Source organism: Pelophylax lessonae (genome assembly GCF_965119305.1).
Source record: "Pelophylax lessonae genome assembly, chromosome: 10".
In the NCBI taxonomy this organism is placed as follows: domain Eukaryota; kingdom Metazoa; phylum Chordata; class Amphibia; order Anura; family Ranidae; genus Pelophylax; species Pelophylax lessonae.
This window is the reverse complement of record NC_138777.1, coordinates 202,270,672-202,293,559: the sequence shown is the minus strand read 5'-3', so window position 1 is coordinate 202,293,559 and position 22,888 is coordinate 202,270,672. Positions and strand designations below refer to the sequence as shown.

The 22,888-nt window shown below is 48.7% G+C and overlaps 1 protein-coding gene across 1 annotated transcript; it reads left to right on the top strand.

Moving 5' to 3' along the window:
• The first annotated feature begins 221 nt into the window (after positions 1–221).
• DOK4 (docking protein 4) lies at positions 222–22,637 on the top strand. Its single transcript, XM_082269747.1, has 8 exons — positions 222–390; positions 4,804–4,911; positions 5,421–5,535; positions 6,477–6,596; positions 8,797–8,986; positions 12,629–12,767; positions 17,732–17,855; positions 22,150–22,637. The coding sequence occupies exons 1-8, from the start codon at positions 325–327 to the stop codon at positions 22,227–22,229; spliced, it is 942 nt and encodes a 313-aa protein (XP_082125873.1). The 5' UTR covers positions 222–324; the 3' UTR covers positions 22,230–22,637.
• Positions 22,638–22,888: the final 251 nt, after the last annotated feature.

The window sequence follows — 22,888 nt, the reverse complement described above, 5'->3', positions numbered from 1 at the left end:
ATAGTATATGGGGTATATATTGATCTCTATGTATATTAGATTACCTATATAACGATTTTTGTTGCCTTAAATTATGTATGTAATGATCTGTTTGTATTATACGATGCATATTAAAATCTCTATGAAAATTATGGGATGTATAAAACGATCCACATGTATCGGTGGAGTTGCGGCAGTCCGCTGACAGGCTCCCCCTCCTCTCCCCCTCTCCTCGCATTGGTTCGCTCCTCTCTCCCCCTGTCTCCGCTCTCGGTGGAAGAGCCCACTGTGAGTCGGAGGGGGGGCAGGCAGTGACAGACCGGAGCCGGGCGGAGATGAGGAGTCATGGCCTCCAATACCACCGACATCGTCCGCCAAGGATACGTGAGGATGAAGAGCCGGAAACTGGGGGTGAGGGGGGCCCCCCGGGAGAGGACTGCACCCACCGAACGTCTCATTACCCCCCATTACACCACCCATCCTTCCCCCTACACTGAGCACCCCAACACCTCCCATCCCCCCACTTACTGAGCACCCCAACACCACTAATTCCCCCCACCCTCCCCATACTGATCACCCCACTCCACCCATCCCTCTATTAGTGAGCACCCCCACTCCACTAATTCAGCCCACGTTCCCCATACTAAGCACCCCACTCCACCCATCCCCCCATTACTGAGCACCCCACTCCACCCATCCCTCCATTACTGAGCACCCCCACTCCACTAATTCTCCCAACCCTCCCCATATTGAGCACCCCACTCCACCCATCCCTTAATTATTGAGCACCCCAACACCACTAATTCCCCCAACCCTTCCCATACTGAGCTTGCCACTTCACCCATCGCTCCATTACTGAGCACCCCACTCCACCCATTCCTCCCATACTGAGCACCCCCACACCACCCATCCCCCTATTACTGAGCATCCCAACTCCACCCATTCCACTCATACTGAGCACCCCCACGTCATTCAACCCCCCCCCCCCATACTGAGCACCCCTATTCCAACTATCCCTCTAATACTGAGCACCCCCACTCCAACCACCCCCCTATTACTGAGCATCCCCACTCCACCCATCCCCTCTTTACTGAGCACCCCCACTGCCCCCCCCCATTCTGAGCACCCCATTCCCTCCATCCCCCCATCACTGAGCACCCCCACTCCACCCATTCCTCTATTACTGAGTATCTCCACTCCACCTATTCCTCTGCTACAGAGCACCCCCAATTCATTCAACCCTCCCATACTGAGCACTTCCACACCACCCATCTCCCTAATACTGAGGGCTCCAACTTCACCTATCCCTCTACTGCTGAGCACCCACACTTCATTCAACCCCCCCCCCCCATACTGAGCACCCCAACACCCATTCCCCCCCATAGTGAGCACCACCATTCCACTCATTCCCTCCATTATTGATCACCCTCACTCCACACATCCCTCTATTACTGAGCATCCCCACTTCATTCAACCCCCCCCCCCATACTGAGCACGCTCACTCCACCCATCCCCCTATTACTGAGCATCCCAACTCCACCCATTCCCCTCATACTGAGCACTCCCACTCCACTCATTCCCCCCATATTGAGCACCCCACTTCACCCATCCCCCTATTACTGAGCACCCCCACTCCACCCTTCCCCCCATTCCTGAGCATCCCCACTCCACCCATCCCCCATTACTGAGCACCCCAACTCCACCAGTCTCCCCCATACTGAGTTCACCACTCCACCCATCCCACTATTACTGAGCACCCCCACTCCACCCATCCCCCTATTACTGAGCATCCCAACTCCACCCATTCCCCTCATACTGAGCACCCCCACTCCACCCATCCCCCTATTACTGAGCATCCCAACTCCACCCATTCCCCTCATACTGAGCACCCCGACTCCACCCCTCCCCCCATTCTAAGCACCCCACTCCACCCATCTCCCCCATATACTAAGCACCCCACTTCACCCATAACCCCATTACTCCACCCATCTACATACTGAGCACCTAACTTCACCCAACCCCCCATTACTGAGCACCCCTAATCCACCCATTCCTCTCATTACTGAGCATCCCTACTCCACCCATTCCTCCCATTACTGAGCACCCTCACTCCACTTATCTCCCCTCCTTCCTTATACTGAGCAGTCCCCCCTATATTAAGCACCCCAACTTCACCTATCCCCGCCTAATACTGAGCACCCCCACTTCACCCATTCCACCCCCCATACTGAGCATCCCATTCCACCCTTCCCCTCATTACTGAGCACCCCCACTACACCTATTCCACACCCACAAACTGAGCACCCCCACTCTGCCTACCCCCCAATTACTGAGCACCCCCACTCCACCCCCTCCCATACTGAGCACCCCTACTTCGCCCATCCCTCCTCCACCCATCCCTCCCATTACTGAGCATCCCCACTCCACCCATCCCCCTATTGCTAAGCACCCCACTCCATCTATCCCCCTATTACTGAGCACCCCCACTTCACTCATTCCACTCCCCCCCCCCATTCTGAGCATCCCACTCCACCCATCCTCCCATTACTGAGCACCCCCACTCCACCCATCCCATTTCGTTAGTGAGCACACTCACTCCCACCCCTCGTTATACTGAGTAGCCCCCCATACTGAGCACCCCCATTCCACTCCCCCCACCAATATTGAGCACCCAGACTCCACTCATCCCTCCTGATATTGAGCACCCCCATTGCACCCATTCCCCCTCTTCTACTGAACACCCCAACTCCACCCATTTTCCCTCCCATTCTGAATCACCCACCACTCCACCCATCCAATCATTACTGAGCACCCTGACTCCATCCATTCCAATTCTGAGCACCCTTGCTCCACCCATTCCCGCACCATTCTGAGCACCCCCAGTCCACCTATCCCCCATCTATATCGAGCACCCCACATCACCTATTCCTCCATTACTGAGCACCCCCACTACACCTATTCCCCCTATATTGGGCACCCATCCCACCATGATTGAGCTGACCCCTCAACCCGTTCCACGCCCCCCCCCCTATACTGAGCACCCCCATTTCACCCACTTATTCTTCCCTATACTGAGCACCACCAGTCAACACATACCCCCACCTTTAATGAGTAACCTCACTTCACCAATCCCCCAAATACTGAGCACCCCCATTGCACCCATTCTCTCCACTCTACTGGGTAACCCCACTCCACCTATCCCCTCCCCCATTACTGAATACCTCCACTCCACCCATCTTTCAATTACTGAGCACCCCTACATTACCCATCTCCTCATTACTGAGTACCCCAACTCCACCCACCTCCCCTCCCCTATATTGACCACCTTTACTCCACCCATCACCCCAATACTGAGAACCTGCACTTCACCTATTCCCCTTCCGTTTCTGAGCTTCTCCATGCCACTCATCCACCAATTACTGAGCACCCCCACTCCACCCATTCCTCCCCCATACTGAGCACCCCACTCCACCTGTATCCTCATTACTGAGCACTTACACTGCATCTATCCTCCCCCCCCCCTTATATTAAGCCCCCCACTCCACCCATCCCACCATGACTGAGCAGCCCTATTCCACTAATTTCCTCCTCCCTATACTGAGCACCCCACTCCACCCCCCCATTACTGAGCACCCCTACTCCACCCCCCCTCCCCTTATAATGAGTACCACCACTCCACCCATCTCCCCATTACTGAACCCCACTCCACCCATTCCCCCATTACTGAGAGCCAGCACTTCATCCATCTCCCCAATACTGAGCACCCCACTCCACCCATCCCCCCCTATACTGACCACCTTCACTCCACCCATCCCCCTCATTACCTCAGCACCATAGCTCCAACTCAATATTGAGCACCTTAACATCACCCCTACCCCTATGTTGTAAACCCTCAAGCTCTTCACCCTTTACACCTACCCCCTAAGCTGTAGGTCTTCCCCCTTATACTGAGTACTCCCAATCCACCCATCTCCCCATTACTGAACCCCCACTCCACCCATACCTCCCACCTTTACTTAGCACCCCTACTCCATCCATTCCCCAAGTACTGAGCACTGCCTTCCCACCCTCTTCCATATACTGAGCACCGCCACTCCACCCATCCCCCATTACTGAGCATCCTCACACCACCCATCCCCCTCCTTATACTGAGCGATTCCATGCCACCCATCACCCGATTACAAAGTACCTCTACTCCACCCATCCCCCCCCCCCAATACTGAACACCCCCACTTCGCCCATCGACGATTACTGAACCCCTCTACTCCATCTATTTCCACCCTATACTGTACACCCCACTCTACCCATTCACCCATTTCAGAGCACCTATTTCCCCCTATATTGAGCACCCCCACTCCACCCATTCCCCACTCCCTACACTAGGCCCTCACTCCACCCATCTCCACATTATTAAGCATCCCTACCTTTACTGAACATCCCCACTCCACTCATTCCCCCCATTACTGAGCACCTCCCCCTTCCCTATACTGAGCACCCCCACTCCTTCTATCCTTAAATTACAAAGCACCCCCACTGCTCCCGTTCCCCTCCTTCTGAGTACCCCACTCTACCCATCCTCCTATTACTGAGCACCCCCACACTGATCACCTCTACTCCACCTATTCCCCCCCTCCCCATTATTGAGCACCCCCACTCCACTCATTCCCCCCTCCCTATACTGAGTACTCGCACTCCAACTCAATACTGAGCACCTGAACACCACCCCTACCCACTGTACTGTGCACCTGTTTGCCGCCCTTTACACCCTCCCCCTAAGTTGTAGGTCTTCATTCACCCCATTCACCTCTGACCTTTCCTCTGCAGATATATCGCCGCTGTTGGTTGGTGTTAAGGAAATCTTCTAGTAAGGGGCCCTGGAGGTTGGAGAAGTATCCGGACGAGCGGTCGGTCGTCATGCGTACATCACCAAAGGTGAGGGATGTCATTAAAGGGGCGCAGCGCTAAGGAGTCACTCCAGCCTATCGCACCTCTCTGTACATCTGACTGTACAATCCCGCCATATGGCCCTGGTATAGACGCTGTGATGACACCATAAATATCATTCCCCCAAGATGGCGTCTTGCTCAGAATGCCGCCAAATCAGCTTGGTTGGTCTTTTATGTTTTTTGAGGCTAGACAGCCCCAGAGGGACACGTAGCACCCGGGGACACCAGCTGGAAGGCAGTAGCACATGAAGAAAGCTGAGAAGGTGTTGAGAAGTTGTGGGGGCACTCCACTGGTGTAGTTGGTTCTAAATTGGTATACAAGCTTTTCGTTTTTACTGGGTTCAAATGCTGCTTTTCCATCTCAAAGGGAGGCTTCACAAGGAGCTTCTTGATCACAGGACAAAGGCAAGCACTGTCTAACGAGTGTAGAAACTCGTTATGTCCGTATATTCTATGTAATGTGGCGCCCCCTCTCCCCCATGCCTCTCTCTGCAGGTGACGGAGATCAGTAATGTGAAGTGTATTATGCGACTGCCAAAGGAGACTAAGAGGCAAGCAGTGGCCATTATATTCTGCGATGACTTAGCCCGAACCTTTACCTGCGACTCAGGTGAGCTGGAGATCCACTGGAGACACCCAACCACCGGTGTCAGTCAATGACGGTGTCAATGGGCTGCAGTAGTGTGGTAGGTAACTGAGGTGACACAGTGCATTATTGAGGGGGGGAGTGACAGTGTGGTAGAGTTATCAAGGATGATGGTGCTGTAGTTACATCAGCTATAAGGGATGATGGTGTGGTAGCATTATTGGGTATAACTGTGATAGAATTTACAGGGATTAGAGTGTGGTAGTCTTGAGATGGTACTGGTAGAGCTATGGGGGATATCAGTGCTATAGAACTATCAGGGCTGACAGTGTGGTAGCATTATTGGGGTGACAGTGCAGTAGTTATATTGGGGATGACAGTGCAGTAGAGTTATGTGGGAATGATGGTGTGGTAGAGCTATCTTGGGTAAGGGGTTGAGGTGCTGGAGACTTCTTGGGTAACAGTGCTGGAGACTTCTTGGAGGTAACAATGCGGTAGGTTTATTAATGTTGCCTTGCAATCGTGCCATCTGGGATGATGCTGCAGGTGAGCTTTTGGAGATGACAGTGCGGTATAGCTATCTTGGGTGACAATGCGGTAGATTTATCAAGAATGATGGAGTGATAGAGCTGTCATAGTGTTGGTGTGGTAGCATTATTGGGGGTGATGGTGTGGTAGAGCTCTCTTACGTGATTGGCTAGAGGTAATGGTGTGTTAGTGTTAATGGCGATAACGGCGATGATATGGCAGACCTGTTGGCGATATTGGTGCAGCATGGCTTGTGGGATGATGTTGCCGTAGACGTGTTGAGGATGATGGTGCAGTAGAACTATCAGTGATGATGGTACACCTGTTGAGGATGATGTTACAATAGGCCTGCTGGGGATGATAGTTATTTTGGGGAGGACAATGTTGGAGTCTATGCAATGCATTATAGGATTTACTCTTCTTTTTTTATTTTCCAGAACTGGAGGCGGAGGAGTGGTACAAGGTGCTGTCCATGGAATGTTTGGGGTCCAGAGTCAATGAGTATAACCTGGGAGAACCAGACCTCCTCACACCGGGAGTGCAGAGTGAACAGACAGGTAGGGGACTGGTAAAGGCCTGGCCATTGCCCAAATGATCCAACAATTGTGCGGCTGGCTGGCTTGTCCTAAAGCAATCTAATACAACCGATAAAACAGCAAATATTTCCTGCCTGGGTATTGTTAATGTTTTCGAAAGACAGGCAGTATGGCAGCCCTCAAAAATTCCACTCGCCTGCTCGCATTTTGCGGGTGGAATGATGAGGATGGCGAGTAAGGGTTGTGCTGTATGGGGAATGTATTAGTGCCTGCCGCCGCCGCCATTCACAGCGCAGCCTGCATTCTTTCGTACAGCTCCTCTCCACCTCCTGCACCTGGGACCGCCCCTCTCCGCCTCCTGAATGTCCCGCCCCTCACAGGCTCGCAGCGCGAGCATCAGTGGCGGCCGGTGCGTTGGCTTCAGAAAAGGGTGGACCCAGGGTGCAGAGCAGTGCGCCCTGAGCCCACCCATTGTGTGGCAATAGCGAATGAATATTCGCTATTGTCACATGGATGCTCCTCCTGATCCTCCTCCTGGCCAATCAGGAAGCGGGTCGGAGACCCGTTTCCTGATTGGCCGAAAGGCGAACAATTGCCATTGGCCAAGGAGGAGGAGGGAGACATGGAGGATTGAGGAGAAGCCGCCGCTGCATCAGGTAAGTGCACTGGTCTCTCTGCACGCTGTGGTCACTCTGCATTTAAGGGGGCATGCTGTCGTCAGTCTGCATTGAAAGGGGGCACGTTGTGGTCACTCTGCATTTAAGGGGGCACGCTGTAGTCACTCTGCATTGAAGGGGGCACGCTGTGGTCACTCTGCATTGAAGGGGGCACGCTGTGGTCACTCTGCATCGAAGGGGGCACGCTGTGGTCCCTCTGCATTGAAGGGGGCACGCTGTGGTCACTCTGCATCGAAGGGGGCACGCTGTGGTCCCTCTGCATTTAAGGGGGCACGCTGTGGTTAATAATGTTGTCAATATTTTTTTGTAACTTAATTCTGAATAAAACATTTAACAGTGTAATTTTATGAGATATTTTATGAGGGCGTGTTTAGGGGCGGAGCAGGGTAGGGTTTGGGTGGGGCAACAAGTGGCGAGTAACTCTAAAGGCCTGGCTAGTAGCTCATGACTTGAAATTTTGAGCCCTGTGGTATGGAATCGTTGTGGACATTTGTGTAAGATTTGCTCAGTCACTTCCACATTCAATCAGAACGATAAGGCTGGGTTCACACATGTCTGGTGCAAATTGTATGTCTATTTTCACTCCCAATAAAAAAAAAAGCATTTGTTCAGCAGTTTAGGTGGGTTTTTGATGCAGTTCTGATGCAAATTTGCAAGACTCGGGATAGATTTTTGTTACAGCTGAGATATCAGTATATATGGTATATGAAGGGTGTCTACTCCTGTAGTAGGAGAGCAATCCATATTGAAATCCTGAACTGAATTCTGCACACGTGCGATTCAGAAGTGTTCCCGTAGAGCTCAATGAGCCAGTAATTTGCACCTGAACCGCACCGCAGTGCTCAGAAAACGCACAGGACTCTTTTTAAATTCGCACTGCGGATGCAACACATATATGTGAACAGCTTTAATGGAAATCAGTGTTATTTCACATCATGCAAATTGGATGTGGTTCAAAACGCATCCAATTCGCATACATGAGAACTGAGCCAAAATGTTTTCTTGTAAAACGCTTAGGTTGCAATTAGTTGTGATCTTGAGCCTTGTTACATGGTTTATAATTGTCCTACATCTAATTTGTATAATCTTGGTGGGACTGGACTGATTTCTGGCCAGCCTAGACCTGTCAACCTGTAATGTCATTGCTTCTTTAGCGCACATCCCAGGACCCAGAGCATTTTCATATCCATTATGATCAGGTTAGGCTACCACTTTCAGGGGGAATGAACACTGGCAAAAAAAAAAAGACAGGAATCCCCTCCCAGGCATAACCCCTCCCAGGCAAGACTTTAGTTTTTTGCTAGTAGCTTAAGTGATGTCCTTCTGATGTTGCTACCTTTTGGTTAGTGAGCCTTGCAGGCTTCTGTGTGAGGTTCTTTTCTGTTCTGGTTTAGTTGTTTGGGGCCTGTTGCTCTGTTGTCCTCCCCTCATATTCCGTGCTTTGGAACATCACTATCATAATGGATATGAGGATAACCTTTGACCTAGGATATAGTCCATGAAAAGGATTTAACAGGTAAACCAAATTCCCATTTTTTTTACAGAGCGTTTCAGTGTCTTCCTTCTGCCTTCTTCTAATTTGGACGTGTATGGAGAATGCAAGCTGCAAATCACAGAAGAAAACATCTACCTCTGGGACGCACACAACCCACGCACTAAGCTGCTGTCATGGCCACTCTGCGCCCTGCGACGATATGGCAACGACTCCACGCGCTTCACTTTTGAGGCAGAACGGTAAGAAAGTCACAATGGGGCTTAATCTGTCCTCAAGCAGTCTCATAGCCTTGTATTTTGGGATACAGAAGAGATAGTGTCAATACATTGGCCATCACACCAGCAGAGGTCAGGAGGAAGTCACAAAGTCCTCAGAGCAGCCAGGAATAGAATACGATTTTTGTGCTTACCATAAAAACATTGTACTGGAAGATAGAGAGTTCAAGATAGTTGGAATATATTGCTGCCTACAGGAGGTTGGGATGATGGTAAACTGAATAATTTGCATGCCAGACCTCATATAGCCCTTCCTCTGCCCAAAGTGCCTCCGTTTTTTGAGAAAGTAAACATAGGGGTTGGACCTGTGCCCCTCAATAGACTTCCAGAAAAAGACTACCAAAATTAAAATGTATGTGTCATCCAGTGGGGGACACCAAAATTTCCATAGTTGTTAAGTCCAAAAAGCAGTTCAGCTGAAGGGTGGGCAGCAGCCACTGATAGGTCCAGTTAGAATCAGGGGACCATCTGCATGGCAGATATATCTGCAGGAACCGACGTCCAAATCAGGAACAAATGAGAAGCCCAATGCAAGATGGAGGAACTGCTATGACCAAAGGGAGGACAGAGGATCATCCTGATGTTCCAGAGCAAGCCAAAGAAAACCACTGCCAAGGAGCCCCTGCCAGTGAGAACTGGCGAGCCAACCAACAGTTTATCAAAAAGCGTGATAAAAAACACACTACCAAAACAGAAGTAAAATAGACCATTAATTGATAAGGTCAAGGGATGAAAAAAAATTGCTTGGCCCAGGAAAAAACAAGTCTGTATAGGGAATATTCGAAGATCAAATAATGAAAAAGAAAAAAAGAAAAAGAAAAAAAAAAAAAGCTGGTCAAATTGAGAGAAATGGCCAAGCCATAGGTGAAGGAAAAGTTCCATGATGAGATAGGGGCTGTCTGGACAGACAACCAATTGTGCAGCACGATAGCAAAGTTGGAAAAGCCCTCACAACATGACATCCTGATGGACAGACCAATGACCCCTTCCCCCTAAGGAAACCAGTCCTGAAGTCATCTTGAAATCAAAGAGGAGCAAGCAAGGGGGAACATTATAAAAAAAGAAAAAGGGGGACAGGCAAGACTGAGAGTACCTGACAACCCAACTGGTGCAGAAACACCATACCTGAAGGATATCTTTCCACCCAACATCTAGAAGTGCACAGATAATACTGCGTACCTACTTGACTATTTTTGCAGCCAGGTATTCCTAGTTATTCTAGGAATCACCTTGTTCCGCACCTATGCCACATTCTCTGCCAAGGAGCTAGGGTCAGGAAACTCAGATCCACTTTAGGAAGCATGTGTCTGATTGGCAATACGAACAAAGAAAGTATCAGAAGGGACTTCCTCAGGAGGCTGCAAAACAGCCACAGACAAATGGGACCAAATTTCTGGTGATCAGGTCTTAAGGCCTCTGGCCTCATAGTATCCCTCATAAGGGATACTTGCAGAATGATTCCTTGCATGTTCCTCCTGCTGACAGTCCAGTGCAGTGATGGGCCATTCAGTAATGAATACCTCCTATCAATCAGGAAAAGAGGGGCACACAGGTGCTGAATTCACACACCTCGATGTGGTGGCTCCATCTGAGGAGATCCAAAAGGCAAAGCCTTGTCACCAGCAGACCCAGTGTGGTCAATAGGAACACACTTAGCACCAGCCTAGCGCATTATCCTCAGAAAGCTTTTTAATAACAATAGTTTAAAATCAACTACTCACAAACATGCGTGGTAGATCAGCATATAGATTCCAACGAACAGCATCAAAATAGAAGAGTCCGATGTCTCATATAAACGGAAGGCTGACGCGTTTCGAGGCCTTGCCGCTTCTTCAGAGCCCTTTTTTTTTTGTGTTTGTTTTACAGTGTCTTTGACCACCCCGGTCGTAAAGGGCAGCAAGGCTTAGCCATACGGGATGCCAAGTGTAGGTTCCTAGATTGAAACAGCCTGAGGACCTGGCTTTGAGCGCAGGAGCAGGGTGCTTAGCATCACTCTTTTCTTTTTTGGTATACACACTTAGCACCGCCTGGCATAGGGACCAGACCACTTAATTCATCACAGGGAGAGTTCCAAATCTCCTCATAGGGGAAGTCCTGCAGCACTCAGGAAATGTCTGTTCTGGTGAGCCAGATGGAAAACCCAGTTGTGGAGACACACCAGACAAAGAAGCCTTTCCAGGGTGAAGAGAAGTTATCTCTCCATCCACAGCTAGATAATAAAATGTAGCACTGGGAATTTTTGGTCCAAAGGAACTTTCTGGATGGCTCTACCTGGGCCCAGATACCCATGCACTGAAAAGCAAGCTAAAGATGGCTGGGAGCCCACAAGTGAAGGGGAGACCAAGGTAAGAGGACACTCCCTAGATAACCTACCAGCCCCAAAGGGGAAGGTAAGGAGGAAGGCAAAGGTCCATAGGAAGAAGGGAACCTCTTAATAAGGGCTTAGGTCAAGCCACCTTGCATTATGGTGAACACATTTCCAGCATTATACCCTAGGGATTCCATCTCCAAAAAAGGCCTGCAGGTATAAGGTCTATCAGAAGAAACTGGACTGCAAGAGTTCAGAAAAAAGACCCTCCTTAATGAGGGTCTCATGAATGTTATGGATGCCAGGAGAAGATACAAGGGTGGGACTAAGGTCTAGTGCACGGGTGTCCAACCTGCGGCCCCCCAGCTGTTGCAGAACTACAAATCCCATCATGCCTCTGTCTTTGGGAGTCATGCTTGCAACTGTCAGCCTTGCAATGCCTCATGGGACTTGTAGTTCCGCAACAGCTGGAGGGCCACAGGATGGACACCCATGGTCTAGTGCTTAGTGCAGGTACTTCTGCTTGATTCTCAATGGAAAGAACCTCACCAGAAAAAAAGAACAGCCTGAGCTAACTCCTATTGACCTTGTAGGTCAGGAGATCCCTCACAGCAGGGATATTACTGAGGGGTATCAAATACCATAAAGGGATTAACAGTACCCAAGGTTAAAAAACTCCCCTATAAAGAGGAGTGCAAATCCAAAATCAGTACCACTTCTGAAGGTAAGTTACTGTTTAGGTAGGAATCAGAGATCCCAGAGTGTTGGGAACTCAAAGCAGATCTAGTCAGTCACTCCATTGGGAGCGGCCATATCAGAAGATTGATGAGGAGTAGCTGAACAAGATGCTAGAATCAGGGGTTTAGCCTGATAGCTACACAGGGTGGCCTGAGCCCCCAAACACCAGGAAGATATATTGCTCAGGGACCAGCCCGAAGAACAAACAGCCCCAACTTTGGGAAGCCGGGGTGCACCCTTATGCAAGAAAGTTACCAGAGTAGCTGGAAGATCTCTGGCTGTGAACACTGCAATTTGAAGTAGATGCAGGTTCTGAATGCCTATGTACAACTGCAGAACTAGGGCCAGGATGGGCTGGAGAAGGTGGGTATTGTATACAGTAACCTCCTCAATGTCTACAAATTGTCAGATAACTAAAAAAAATGTTAAATTGTAAAAATGGACAAATAGCAAATAATGTGCCTTGCTTCAGTGGATGAGCCTTCATGTGGATAAGGTGCAAGGTGGCAACCATGTTGGTGTAGCATTATGTCCATACAATTTGGACCTTTGTGTTTCAGGGTGTGCGGGATTAGTGAAGGGCTCTACACCTTCCAGACTGCAGAGGGACAGCAGATCTACGAGCGCGTTCACAGCGCTGTGCTGACATTAGCCGAGCAACACAAGAGTCTCCTTCTAGAGATGGAGAAGAACTCCCGGGTGAGTCCCACTAATCCCTGCATATAGTTTATTCGGCATTATCAACCACATCATCCCGACTCATTCCTATCCCTCTCTCGATTATAAATCTCCTGGAGATGGAGTGCCAACTCCTAGTGGACAGTGAGGAGAAAAGAGCATCCTATTGCCCATCGAGAACACACATCTTCACTGTAACAAGCCTCGTACCTCATCATCCTTCATTACATATCTGCTCCTGGAACATGTCCTGCCCCAACCTTGATTATGTATCACCTAGAAGATTATGATCCTACCCCTCCACTGATCCCTAAATATATATCTCCTCCTAGCAAATGATGGTCCTACCCTTCCTCAATTCCTGCCTAATACTGTATATTTCTTCTTAGAAGATGACAGGTTTATTCCTCTACCGATTTATATATCTCCTTCTAGAAGATGATGATCCTACTCCTCCACTAATCCCATATTATATATCTCCTTCTGGAAGAGGAAAATCCTACCCCTACACTGATCCCCAATTATATACAGTTGGGCAAAAAAGTATTTAGTCAGCCACCAATTGTGCAAGTTCTCCCACTTAAAAAGATGAGAGAGGCCTGTAATTTTCATCATAGGTATACTACAACTATGAGAGACAAAATGAGAAAAGAAATCCAGAAAATCACATTGTCTGATTTTGAACCGCTTGCCTACCGCCGCAAGTAGATATACTGCGGCGGTCAGCCCCGGCCAGGCAAAGTGACGTATATATACGTCACTAGCCTGTGACAGGTTTGTGAGCCAATAGCGGGCGCGCGCCCGCCCCGGCTCGTTCACTGAGGAGTCCGTGCGTGTGACCAGCGGACCCGATGTCCGCCGGTCACACTACGATCGTCGGTAGAGCGGGAGAAAGGCAGACGGCTTATATAAACAAGCTGCCTGTCATTCTCCCCTGTATAAAAATGGAGATCAGACGGTTCTACCATGTAGAACCGTTGATCTCTGTTTTTACAATAGTAGACATGTCCCATCACAGTTAGAAACACGCCCCTAGGACACACTTAACCCCTCCCTCTCCAATACAGTTAACCCCTTCCCTGCCAGTGTCATTTTTACAGTAACAGTGCATATGTATAGCACTGATTACTGCAGTAATGTCACTGGTAACCCCAAAAGTGTCAAAAATGTCAGTCAAGGGTCCGATCTGTCCGCCGCAATGTCGCAGTCCTGCAAAAAAAATCGCAGATCGCCGCCATTACTCGTTAAAAAAAAAAACACCGAAAATGACAAAAATCTTTCCCTTTGTTAGTAAACGCGATAACTTTTGCGCAAACCAATCAAAATACGCTTTTTGCAATTTTTGTTTACCAAACATATATAGCATAAAACAAATTGGCCGAAAATGTTAAAAAATTTTGATTTTTACATTTTTTTTGGGGAATTTCATATAAAAAAATGTGAAAAATATTGTTATTTTTGCAAAATTTACGCTCTTTTTTTGTTTATATCAAAAAATCGCACAGGTGATCAAATACCACCAAAAGAAAGCTCTGTTAGTGGGAAAAAAAGGACGTGAAATTCGTTTAGGTACAGCGTCGCACGACCGCACAATAGTCCGTTAAAATCACGCAGTAAAAAATCGCAAAAAACCCCCTGGTCAGGAAGGGGGTAAGATCTTCCGGGGCTTAAGTGGTTAAAGACTTTATTTGCAAATTATGGTGGAAAATAAGTATTTGGTCAATAACAAAAGTTAATCTCAATACTTTGTTATATACCCTTTGTTGGCAATGACAGAGGTCAAACGTTTTCTGTAAGTCTTCACAGTGTTTTGGCCCATTCCTCCATGCAGATTTCCTCTAGAGCAGTGATGTTTTGGGGCTGTCGCTGGGCAACATGGACTTCCATCTCCCTCTAAAGGTTTTCTATGAGGTTGAGATCTGGAGACTGGCTAGGCCACTCCAGGACCTTGAAATGCTTCTTACGAAGCCACTCCTTTGTTGCCCGGGTGGTGTGTTTGCAGTGGTGGTATTCGAAAATTTTAGTAACCAGTTCCGACTTTCCCAGCAGAATGACCAGCGTGCCCCCTTTTAATGCAGAATGACCAGCGTGCCCCCTTTCAATGCACAGTGACCAGCGTGCCCCCTTTCAATGCACAGTGACCAGCATGCCCCCCTTTCAATGCTCCCCGGCCGCCACGTCTGCGGCTGCACGGGACATTCAATTGTACTGCGCGTCCTTAGACACGCAGAGGGATCAGCCGGTTCTGCGAACTTGCAGAAAGTTAGCAACCGGTTCTATGGAACCGGTGCGAACCGGCTGAATCCCACCACTGTGTGTTTGGGATCATTGTCATGCTGAAAGACCCAGTTACGTTTCATCTTCAATGCCCTTGCTGATGGAAGGAGGTTTTCACTCAAAATCTCACAATACATGGCCCCATTCATTCTTACCTTTGCACAGATCAGACGTCCTGGTCCCTTTGCAGAAAAACAGCCCCAAAGCATGATGCTTCCACCCCCATGCTTCACAGTAGGTATGGTGTTCTTTGAATGCAACTCAGCATTCTTTCTCCTGCAAACACAACGATTTGAGGTTTTACCAAAAAGTTCTACTTTGGTTTCATCTGACCATATGACATTCTCCCAATCCTCTTCTGGATCATCCAAATGCTCTCTAGCAAACTTCAGATGGGCCCGGACATGTACTGGCTTAAGCAGGGGGACACGTCTGGCACTGCAGGATTTGAGTCTCTGGCGGCATAGTGTGTTACTGAAGGTAGCCTGTGTTACTTTGGTCCCAGCTCTCTGCAGGTCATTCACTAGGTCCCCCCGTGTGGTTCTGGGATTTTTGCCCACCGTTCTTGTGATTATTTTGACCCCACGGGGTGAGATCTTGCTTGGAGCCCCAGATTGGGGAGATTATCAGTGGTCTTGTATGTCTTCCATTTTCTAATAATTGCTCCCACAGTTGATTTCTTCACACCAAGCTGCTTGCCTATTGCAGATTCAGTCTTCCCAGCCTGGTGCAGGTCTACAATTTTGTTTCTGGTATCCTTCGACAGATCTTTTGTAAATTCAATTTTTATTAAGAAGGAAAAGGCATACAAAATCGACAAGAGCAATGATATACGTCCAAACATCAGTGAGTGAACACAGAAAGAACTGAACAGAAAAAATAAACCATGAGGACATAAGAACATGAAGTTAAAGATAATACATAGGATAACCGTAGAAATCTGTAGGGCGCCAAGCCCCCTGGGTGACCCCGATCCCCACCGGCATCTACTATACGGCCGGCATACAGGGGCAGAGAGGAACAACCCAGGAGGCCGGCCACCCCAACAGGCAGAAGCTACAATTGTACGTACGCCCAGGGGGACTTCGATAGCTCTTTGGTTATGGCCAAAGTGGAGTTTGGAGTGTGACTGGGGTTATGAACAGGTGTCTTTTATACTGATAACAAGTTCAAACAGGTGCCATTAATATAGGTAACGAGTGGAGGACAGAAGAGCCTCTTAACCGCTTGCCGACTGCTCACAGTATATTTACTGCGGCAGTCAGCCCCTCACAGGCAGAGTGACGTAGGTCTACGTCGCTAGCCTGTGAGGCTCTGGGGAGCGTGTGCGCGCCCGCTCCCGCGTGGTCACGGACCCTCCCGCGCGTGTGCCTGCCGGTCACTCGGCGATCATCGGGGGAGAGGGAGAAAGTCAGGCGGCTTGTGTAAACAAGCCACCTGTCATTCTCCCCTGTGTAGAAACACTGATCACACGGTTCTACAATGTAGGACCGTTGATCAGTGTTCCTTCAGCTCAAGCCACAGCCAATCACAGTAAGAATCACGCCCCTAGGGACACACACAGCCCCTCCCTCTCAAATAAAGTTAACCCCTTCACTACCAGTGTATTTTTACAGTAACAGTGCATATGTATAGCACTAATTACTGTAGAAATGCCACTGGTAACCCCAAAAGTGTCAAAAATGTCAGTCAAGGGTCTGATCTGTCCGCCGCAATGTCGCAGTACCGCAAAAAAAATCGCAGATCGCCGCCATTACGCGTTAAAAAAAAAAACAACAAAAATGACAAAAATCTTTCCCTTTGTTAGTAAACGCGATAACTTTTGCGCAAACCAATAAAAATATGCTTTTTGCAATTTTTTTTACCAAACATATGTAGCATAAAACAAATTGGCCGAAAATGTTAAAAAATTTTGATTTTTACATTTTTTTTGGGGGGAATTTCATATAAAAAAATGTGAAAAATATTGTTATTTTTGCAAAATTTACGCTATTTTTTTGTTTATAGCGCATGATCAAAAAATCGCACAGGTGATCAAATACCACCAAAAGAAAGCTCTGTTTGTGGGAAAAAAAGGACGTCAAATTAGTTTAGGTACAGCGTCGCACGACCGCGCAATTGTCCGTTAAAGTCACGCAGTGCCGAATCGCAAAATACCCCCTGGTCTTTTAGCAGCCAAATCCTCCGGGGCTTAAGTGGTTAAAGAAGTTACAGGTCTGTGAGAGCCAGAAATCTTGCTTGTTTTTAGGTGACCAAATACTTATTTTACAGAGGAATTTACCAATGAATTCATTAGAAATCCTGCAATGTGATTTCCTGGATTCTTTCCCCCCATTCTGTCTCTCATGCCCCGTACACACGTGCAGATTATCTGCAGACTTTTGTCTTCAGATTTACCTACAACTATGTAGTGCAAGGGCCTGCCGGATTGCATACAAATTGAAAGTGTTTAGGTTTGACCTCATATTATATGGTTTTGGTAAGTCTGCAGACAAAAGTCTTCAGATAATCTGCACGTGTGTACGGGGCATCATAGTTGAAGTATACCTATGATGAAAATTACAGGCCTCTCTCATCTTTTTAAGTGGGAGAACTTGCACAATTGGTGGCTGAGTAAATACTTAGTAGAACTGTAGGTTCTACCAAAAGATGACCACCCTACCCCTTCACTGATCCCTCATCTTACCTGATTATTTATCTCCATCTAGCGACTCAACAAGGAGAACGAGAGCCTGTCGCAGCCTTGCCCCAGCACTTCCATGCTGCCTCGCAGTGCGTACTGGCATCATATTACTAGTGGCCAAACCAACGGCGAGTCTTCCTGCAGTAACAGTAAGTTCCTGAATGTGGCTGGACATCTCAGTGGGAAGGAAAAGGGTGGGGGAAAAAAAAATAATGTCATGTATTAGTATTTTTGGTTTACCTGTAAAATCCTTTTTTAGGAATACATCACAGGACACAGACCATCTTCTTATTCATGGCTACTTGGGTTATGCTGCCACTTTCAGGTGTTTCACATTGGCTAAAAAAAGGCAGGAATCTTGTCCCAGGCATAACCTCATCCAGCTTAGCTAAGCCTTAGTTTTGAAACAAGCAGTGAGGAACACAAAGAGGGGAAGGATTTCTGTGTTCTGTGACAGACTCCAAGAAATGGAGTTTACAGGTAAACCAATAATCCTCATTTCTAAATCACAGGACACAGAGGACGTAATATTCATGGCTGCTTGGGATATCCCAAGTCACCTGTCAGCAGGGCCGCCATCAGGGGGGTACAGCCAGTACTCATGTATGGGGCCCCCACACATAGGGGGGCCCGGACAGCAGGAAGATCGGTAGGATGACAGCGTACCTCCCAACCTGGGCAGGACTGTCCTGCTGTACAGAGGTTTTGTCTGGCATAATTCTGGGGATAAATGTTACCTTCTAGCTCAGAAGGACCTGCAGCAGTGGGAACATTTAGAGCAGCCAGGGATTGGCTAACAAACCAGCTGGGTGTGCACTATGCAGCCAAAATGTGAGACTGCACCTGTCAAATTCATGCTGTGATGTCAGTAATGGGCGGGACTGCTACTCAGACCTGCCCCCTGTGTCAAGCAACACATGCATAGGGAAGAAGGAGAAGGAAGATATGGCAGCCAGCAACAGAAAGGTATTTTAGAAAGGTAATCATGTGGAAGATGGGGGACCTTTGGGGGAGATAAAGGCAGAGGAGAGGTGTGTGTGTTGCAGAGGTTGTAGCAGCTAGGAAGAGGTGCAATACAGAGGCATTTACGTACATTTGCTACTATGGACAGCTTGGTATGGCACTATTCCCAATTTTTAACATTGGCCTCAACGGAGAATCTTGGTCAACTTGGTATGGCACTGCTCCCTGTCTAACATTTGCATATATGGGAAATCTTGGTCAGCTTAGTAAGACACTACTCCCTATCTAGTACTCTCCTGAACCCTGTGCATAATGCACTCCAGAACCCTGCATTCTGTATATAGCATTCTCCTGAACGTATTCCTGACCCCTGCAGGTTGTGAATTTGTGGAGGGATTTGGGGGGTTGCGCTGTGAGGGGTGATTGGGAGGGATTTCTGCTAGGAAGAGAGATTAGGGGAGGGGGTGATAATATCATTTTGATATTTTCGGTGGAGGGGGGGGGGGGCCCTGTCAGGTAGGCTGTATGGGGCCCCAGGATTTCTAGCGGCAGCCCTGCCTGTCAGTAATATACCTGCCTTTCTCTCTGCCCCAAACCAGATCAGAGGGGCACCTGTGTGCTACACCCACCCTTACCTCCACCCAAACCAGATCAGAGGGGCACCTGTGTGTTCTACATCTACCCTCATCTCCACCCAAACCAGATCAGAGGAGCACCTGTGTGTTCTACACCTACCCTTATCTCCACACAAACCAGATCAGAGGAGCACCTGTGTGTTCTACACCTACCCTTATCTCCACACAAACCAGATCAGGGGAGCACCTGTGTGTTCTACACCTACCCTCATCTCCACCCAAAGCAGATCAGAGGAGCACCTGTGTGTTCTACACCTACCCTCATCTCCACCCAAAGCAGATCAGAGGAGCACCTGTATGTTCTACACCTACCCTTATCTCCACCCAAACCAGATCAGAGGGGCACCTGATGTTCTACACCTACCCTTATCTCCACCCAAACCAGATCAGAGGGGCACCTGATGTTCTACACCTACCCTTATCTCCACCCAAACCAGATCAGAGGGGCACCTGTGTGTTCTACACCTACCCTTATCTCCACACAAACCAGATCAGAGGGGCACCTGTGTGTTCTACACCCACCCTTATCTCCACCCAAACCAGATCAGGGGAGCACCTGTGTGTTCTACACCCACCCTTATCTCCACACAAACCAGATCAGAGGAGCACCTGTGTGTTCTACACCTACCCTTATCTCCACCCAAACCAGATCAGAGGGGCACCTGATGTTCTACACCTACCCTTATCTCCACCCAAACCAGATCAGAGGGGCACCTGATGTTCTACACCTACCCTTATCTCCACCCAAACCAGATCAGAGGGGCACCTGTGTGTTCTACACCCACCCTTATCTCCACCCAAACCAGATCAGGGGAGCACCTGTGTGTTCTACACCCACCCTTATCTCCACACAAACCAGATCAGAGGGGCACCTGTGTGTTCTACACCTACCCTCATCTCCACCCAAAGCAGATCAGAGGAGCACCTGTGTGTTCTACACCTACCCTTATCTCCACCCAAACCAGATCAGAGGGGCACCTGTGTGTTCTACACCCACCCTTATCTCCACCCAAACCAGATCAGAGGGACACCTGTGTGTTCTACACCTACCCTCATCTCCACCCAAACCAGATCAGGGGAGCACCTGTGTGTTCTACATCTACCCTTATCTCCACCCAAACCAGATCAGAGGGGCACCTGTGTGTTCTACACCTACCCTCATCTCCACCCAAACCAGATCAGAGGGGCACCTGATGTTCTACACCTACCCTTATCTCCACCCAAACCAGATCAGAGGGGCACCTGTGTGTTCTACACCCACCCTTATCTCCACCCAAACCAGATCAGAGGGGCACCTGTGTGTTCTACACCCACCCTTATCTCCACACAAACCAGATCAGGGGAGCACCTGTGTGTTCTACACCCACCCTTATCTCCACACAAACCAGATCAGAGGGGCACCTGTGTGTTCTACACCTACCCTTATCTCCACACAAACCAGATCAGAGGGGCACCTGTGTGTTCTACACCCACCCTTACCTCCACCCAAACCAGATCAGAGGGGCACCTGTGTGTTCTACACCCACCCTTACCTCCACCCAAACCAGATCAGAGGGGCACCTGTGTGTTCTACACCCACCCTTACCTCCACCCAAACCAGATCAGAGGGGCACCTGTGTGTTCTACATACACCTTTATCTCCACCCAAACCAGATCAGAGGGGCACCTGTGTGTTCTACACCCACCTTTATCTCCACCCAAACCAGATCAGAGGGGCACCTGTGTGTTCTACACCCACCCTTATCTCCACCCAAACCAGATCAGAGGGGCAACTGTGTGTTCTACATCTACCCTCATCTCCACCAAAACCAGATCAGAGGGGCACCTGTGTGTTCTACACCCACCCTTATCTCCACACAAACCAGATCAGAGGAGCACCTGTGTGTTCTACACCCACCCTCATCTCCACACAAACCAGATCAGAGGGGCACCTGTGTGTTCTACACCTACCCTCATCTCCACCCAAAGCAGATCAGAGGAGCACCTGTGTGTTCTACACCTACCCTTATCTCCACCCAAACCAGATCAGAGGGGCACCTGATGTTCTACACCTACCCTTATCTCCACCCAAATCAGATCAGAGGGGCACCTGATGTTCTACACCTACCCTTATCTCCACCCAAACCAGATCAGAGGGGCACCTGTGTGTTCTACACCCACCCTTATCTCCACCCAAACCAGATCAGAGGGGCACCTGTGTGTTCTACACCCACCCTTATCTCCACACAAACCAGATCAGAGGGACACCTGTGTGTTCTACATACACCTTTATCTCCACCCAAACCAGATCAGAGGGGCACCTGTGTGTTCTACACCTACCCTCATCTCCACCCAAACCAGATCAGAGGGGCACCTGTGTGTTCTACACCCACCCTTATCTCCACACAAACCAGATCAGAGGGACACCTGTGTGTTCTACACCCACCCTTATCTCCACCCAAACCAGATCAGAGGAGGGGCACCTGTGTGTTCTACATACACCCTTATCTCCACACAAACCAGATCAGAGGGGCACCTGTGTGTTCTACACCCACCCTTATCTCCACCCAAACCAGATCAGAGGGACACCTGTGTGTTCTACACCTACCCTTATCTCCACACAAACCTCTAGATACACCTTTATCTCCACCCAAACTAGATCAGAGAAGCATCTGCCAGTACAACTCCTCAAGAACCTGATCAGATCAGAGGGGCAGCTGTCTGTGCTACACCTCCTGAACCTAAGCAAAGGGTCACCTGTGATTTGTGAGCTCTGGAAGATAATTTTCTGCTGCAATGATTGAGTAGTGTACATTGGAATATTTTCCTCAATTGGTGAAATGATTCCATCTTCTGTCTCTTCCAGGATCATACAGTGGCCGAGACTCAGACCCTATAACTAGACGGATGATTGAGAGGAAACTGCCCACATCGGCCTCTCAGTGACCCCGTCTTCGTGATTCCGGGATGATGGACACCATGGTCTCTGAACTAGATTTGGCTTGTCTGGATTCTGGAAATATGAAGAACTCCGTCACTAAGGCACAGCCCTCTCTGCACTGAGGGAATCTTATTGGACAAGTAGCTTGAGGAGGGACAACCCTGTATAAAGCCAATTTTGCACTATAAAAAAAGAACCAAGTTCTGACCTATCATGTCTCTTCATTTATATTGTTTATGTGTCTTAACCACGCTCAAGCACAAGGGCCCCCAAGTATAGAGGGGTCCAATTATAGTTGCTATTTATAAAGCTGCTCCAGGCAGTATGTCCTTATCGCTATACACTCACAAGTTTCCGCTGGAATCTCTTTCACCTGATACATTATTCCACCATAAATAAAGCCGATAATCATTTGTGATGGAGAAGGCACTTGACTCAAAGCAGACTATTTTCAATCTCATCCGTTTGGGCACATAGGATTTCAGATACTAGCGGGTTATACTGGTGCCTACAATGAGATTGGATACAGGCAAATAAAACAGTTGCAGGCCAGCCCAGTATAAAGCCTCGTACACACGCATCAAAATTCGGCAGGGAATTTTCGTCCAACGACCGATGTGCCGATTTTCGGCTTGTTAATATGATGCTTCCGACAACCGACTCC